This window comes from Quercus suber, unplaced genomic scaffold, assembly GCF_002906115.3.
Source record: "Quercus suber isolate HL8 unplaced genomic scaffold, Cork oak 2.0 scaffold_330, whole genome shotgun sequence".
In the NCBI taxonomy this organism is placed as follows: Eukaryota; Viridiplantae; Streptophyta; class Magnoliopsida; order Fagales; family Fagaceae; genus Quercus; species Quercus suber.
Window position 1 is genome coordinate 653,818 of NW_027069783.1, and position 5,110 is coordinate 658,927.

Below are 5,110 nucleotides of genomic sequence, written 5' to 3' on the forward strand. Positions count from 1 at the left end.
ATGTTAAAATAGATTAAGTTTTTGAGTTGCTAGAAGCAAAATTTTTTTGTTACTTTGAGGGGAATGCTCTTAGCATCTAAATGTTCCCATTCTCAACGACAATGTCGTATATATATATATACATACGACTTGTAGCAGAATACCAAAACGTGCAAGTGCTTGTGGATAAATTCATCAAGTCAAGCTCGCCTTATCCTCTACTATTGAGGCAAAAACACAACCAGAACCTTCCTTTTCAAAATATTTACACAAAACCCACATCAGGGAACCAAGCATTGAGCATTCTCGTAAATAAACTCCAATTGAAGCCCCATTTCACCACCTCTAAACGCACAAAAAAGAAATAAACACAGACTCTCTCACAGACGCAGTGAAACAAACCCAACCTCACATCATCATCAGTATCACCATGGCGAGTCCTTCCCTCTTCGGCTCCACGACGTCGTCGTTTCACGGCCAATCCCCACTTTTCAAATCCCCAATGTCAGTACGGGCGGTCCCTAGAAATGGGGCGGTGTTGACGACGGTGAAAGCGGCGGCGGGGGCAGCTGTGCTGGTGGAGAAGTCGGAGGCGGAGAAGCCCAGTCGTCTCAAGGCCACTTACGTCGAAAAAATCATTCCCAAGCTCAAGGAAGAGTTCTCCTACCAGAATATCCTCCAGGTAACCCATTTCTTTCATTAACTTTCTCTATCAAATTCATTGTTTGAATTTCTATTGGGGTTTGAGTTTGGGGCTGAAGAGTGTTGTGCTATAATATATGGTCTTTTGGTTATATGAGAAAATGTCACAAAATATTTATCAACTGCTGAGGTGGCTAGTGCCTAGTTGTAGTTGTCAATGGTAGTTAAAAAAGCGACCGTATAAGAACCATAAAAAAATTGCAAAATAAACTGTTGTGAAAAATGTTGTGTATGTAGCATTACTATATCCATTTGCATATATATATATTCAGTTTTTTGGGGGTCAGAGTTGCTTGTTTTCTTGGTGGCCAAGGTACACTTTCCATTGAAAAATAAAGGGGGGATTAGTACTTTGGTTGCCTTTTTATTTTAAGTTTGGGTTATGATTCATCTTTTTGGGTTCAGAATAAAGTATTTTTTCTTGTTCAAATTTGCAATGTAGGTTCCGAAGATTGAGAAGATTGTGGTGAATTGCGGTATTGGGGATGCTCAACAGAACTCGAAGGGTTTGGAAGCAGCAATGAATGATCTGGCACTCATAACAGGGCAGAGGCCAATAAAGACACGGGCGAAAAATGCTATTGCCACGTTCAAGATCAGGGAAGGACAGCCACTTGGGATTGCTGTCACACTCAGGGGAAGTGTAAGCATGTTTTGTTCTCTCAATTGCGGTTTTTTATTTTTTATTTATTATTTGAGCTCCCTTTAGAGTTAGTTTTAATGATTCCTCCAATTTAGAATTTATGGATTTATTAGTTATTACTAATCAAAAAAAGAATTTCAGGATTTTATTGCTTGCAATGCTTAATAGCTAGAATTAAAGATTTAAGGCTGTTATTTTGAAATATTTGTGCTTCCTAGTGTTCGCGGTTGTAATTGGTAGTAGCAGTAGTAACTTAGGGATGAGATGCCATTGATATGAGTAAATAGTAAATTATCACTTTTGAAGTAAATACTAAATAGTCTAATAGTTTGGCTAAAAGAAGCAAGTTTTTCCCCTTTGGCATTTGGAAAAGTATTTACAGATTCTTGGAACAATAGAATTTTTGGCTCTCTCTCTCGGCTAAATTACAAACTACACCCTCTAAGTTTGGTCTATTTTCATTTTCATCTCTACCGTGATTAAAAATAGAAGATCTCGCTCTGCCCATGAGTAAATATTTCATAGTGGCGTCATATATATATATATATATATATTTTCAATGTTTGTAATTCGTTCGAATGGTGGTGGTGGTGTTTGCAATGTCATTTGGTGTGGGAACAAGTCATTTGGAGCTTGAGGGCTTCTCAATCTCAACCCCCATACGGCCATACCCATAAATCAAACCACCAAGCTGTTCTCAACAACCCAACCAGCACTTATGCCAACATCGCCTCTCTAAGCCAATCGGCCACACAATAAACCCTTAATCACCACCACTGTTGCCAAGGACGCATTCCAATGTGAATTAACCAAACCCAGACCAAGCTTACTACCTAACCAATTCACCATCGCCCAAGCTAGATTGTACGTCACTAACCACCTATGTTTCCCAATCAAACCCAAACCAAGTGCTGCCGTTCATATTCACTGTTGTTCGAAGCCACCCACGCCTCCAATCCCAAGCTGTCAATTCAACTCTTCATTGCCACACTACCTTGAAGCAATGGAAATAGAGAATGAGAGGAAGTTATGGCAAAGAGACAGAACCCAAACCAAGTGCTGCCGTTCATATTCACTGTTGTTCGAAGCCACCCACGCCTCCAATCCCAAGCTGTCGATTCAACTCTTCATTGCCACACTACCTTGAAGCAATGGAAATAGAGAATGAGAGGAAGTTATGGCAAAGAGACAGAATGAGAGGAAATGGTTTTTTTTTTTTTTTGGAAACTGAGAGTTAGCAAAATTGCGTTGTTTTGGTGAACTCCACAAATTAGATGGAGGTGGACAAAAGCGCTACATTGGAGGATGGAAGTTGAGGGCCTCAATTGAAAAAATTGAAATTATAAAGTTGAAAATGAAAACAAGCCAAACTTAGACACTGCAATTTATAATTTAGCCTTCTTTGGGGGTTGTTTCTTGCTAAAAGTGTACTGTTGACTTGTGTTATTGGAATTTTTGTTCAAATTCTGGTTATTCATTTCTTCTCATTGTTTCTTTTGATGTGTAAGATCATGTTATGAATGCTGTAATCAAAGCTCCTGTAATCATCAATTATCTAAGTAAATTTGACTCAAGTATACAAAGAAGAAAAATTTACTGAGACAATGGTTATGCTCGTCAATTTGACTTAATTGCTAGAAATTGATGTTCGTTATTGTTTGATTGTCTTTAAGATAGTCTGTATGTGCTTGTGTTCTGGTTCACATGTTTGTGTTACATGTAATGGGATTACTTGTCACAAATCATTCTATTTTTGTAAAATATCAATTATTATGCCTGCCATAATTTACTTACCATCAAGTACTAAGTGGTGCATCTTTGCGCTGCAGGATTCCAAAATGTAATTTATAAGTTCCCCATGGTCCAAACTAATTGAATCTTGTGATGTGGATGTTATTTGATTTTGACAGATGATGTACTCATTCCTGGATCGGCTAATTAACTTGGCTTTTCCTAGAACAAGGGATTTTCAAGGTGTAAACCCAAACAGCTTTGATGGGCATGGGAATTATAGCATTGGGATTCGTGAACAGAGTGTATTCCCGGAGATCAGGTATGAGGCTCTAGGCAAGCCGAGGGGAATGGATGTTTGTATTGCAACCACAGCTAAAACCGATCAAGAAGCCCAAAGACTTTTAGCTCTCATGGGCATGCCATTTCGAGAGGGTGGTGGTTCAGAAATGGTGCGCAAAAAGAAGCTCAAGGCTCACCATTTTGGTTCAAAATCAAGGGGCAGATCACGGAGATAAATGTCATTTTTTTATTTAAATCTTGTACCATTTTGCTATTCTGTAGCATGTTTGCAAATTATGTCCATAACGATTATGTTAAATGGAAACAATTTGGACGTGTAAATCGTATTGTACTTGACTTGTTACCCCTTCACAGTGCATTATTTTGGCTTATCCATTGTCTTTCTTTTTATAATGAATAACTTCTTAACCCCAAGGGTTAGTACAATCAATATCTTATGAAGTATATGTCAATAGTTCGAATATCTCATTTTTCCTCTTTTCTATATAAAAACTTTTTTAAAAAGTAGAAAAAGATATGCTTCTATATAAGAATCATTTTCTGTTCCTTCTCAAAAAAAAAAAAAGAAAAAAAGAATCGTTTTCTGTTTATTTATTTATTTATTTTTATCATATTATTTAGAACTTTTGAATGGTTTTGAAGGAAAATTGATTTATGTTTGTTGTTTAAGAAAGTTCAGCATCATACTTCTCGCTACATTCCATTGAGCTAAAAAGCTATAATGCTATTTTAGCTCCACCAATATACCAAAAAAGCCTTGCAGCAATAGAGGCAAAATTATAATTTTTTGCTGATTTGCTATAGTGCACATCTATCTATCTATAGATGTGCACTGTAGCAGACATCTAAAAAAAAAAAAAAAAATTTTATTCAACCTCCGATTAAAATAATGCAACTTACTTTATTTTTTTTTTTTCATTTCTTTTATTCTATCTCACCGTGCTCTCTCTCATCATCATTTTCAAGCTCAATTCTCTCATCAAGCTCAATTCTCTCTCATCTCCTAGCCTACGCCGTTGCTGTCCCAGCCCATGCTGTCGCCCTCCTAGCCCACGCCATCCTAGCCCACGCCTCAACCCACGCCATCCTAGCCGATCCACTTCAGGTCAGTACTCTCTTTTCTTTTGTAATGAATTTTTTCATCCGGGTGTTTGTTGTTTTGGCTTAATTATTCTGGGTTTAGTATTATTTTGTGGTGAAAAATGGTGTTGTCGCTAGTTGTTTTGGGCAAATGGTGTTATTTTTTTGCTGTTTTGGCTGGTTATAACATCTGAATGGAGGAATGTATTGGGAATTTTCTGTTTGCAGTGATGATGATGATGATTAATGTTCTTAATGGATGAATACAGTAGTTTCTCATTGATGATGATTATGGATTTTGTGATATAGAAGAGTCGGCGGTAGTGGCGGCAACGATAGCGGTGGCGGTTGCAGTGGTTGTGATTATTGTTTATTATAGTAGATATATTATTTTATTGTAGTGGATATATTATTTTATGGATATATTATTTTATTGTGATGTTTATATTGTTTTATTGTGTTGAAAGTTAAAATAGATCAACTGCTGTAGCATGTGTATAGGTAAAATAGATAAAGTAACTTTTGGTGTTTTTATCTCTACTGTTGCGAATGCTCTAAGTATTACCAACTCAGTATTTGAATTAGTGTTTCCAAACCAATAAAAAATTGACGTGTCTTACAAAGTAGCACATTAGATTAGATCAACTCCAATAAAAGTCAAAATTGCCCTTG

General features: G+C 36.8%; 1 protein-coding gene across 1 annotated transcript; it reads left to right on the top strand.

The window, feature by feature from the left end:
• Positions 1-340: 340 nt before the first annotated feature.
• On the top strand, positions 341-3,729 carry LOC111986718 (large ribosomal subunit protein uL5c). The gene is made up of 3 exons (XM_024018400.2): positions 341-661; positions 1,124-1,324; positions 3,235-3,729. Exons 1-3 carry the CDS (start codon positions 410-412, stop codon positions 3,571-3,573), a joined length of 792 nt encoding a protein of 263 aa, XP_023874168.1. The 5' UTR covers positions 341-409; the 3' UTR covers positions 3,574-3,729.
• Positions 3,730-5,110: the final 1,381 nt, after the last annotated feature.

What these genes read in the sequence shown, in the direction of transcription:
- LOC111986718 (XM_024018400.2), top strand. Translation starts at nt 410, where the DNA reads ATGGCGAGTCCTTCCCTCTTCGGCTCCACGACGTCGTCGTTTCACGGC. An exon ending in CCTACCAGAATATCCTCCAG is followed by an intron (nt 662 to 1,123) that starts GTAACCCATTTC and finishes TTTGCAATGTAG; the next exon opens with GTTCCGAAGATTGAGAAGAT. An exon ending in CTGTCACACTCAGGGGAAGT is followed by an intron (nt 1,325 to 3,234) that starts GTAAGCATGTTT and finishes TGATTTTGACAG; the next exon opens with ATGATGTACTCATTCCTGGA.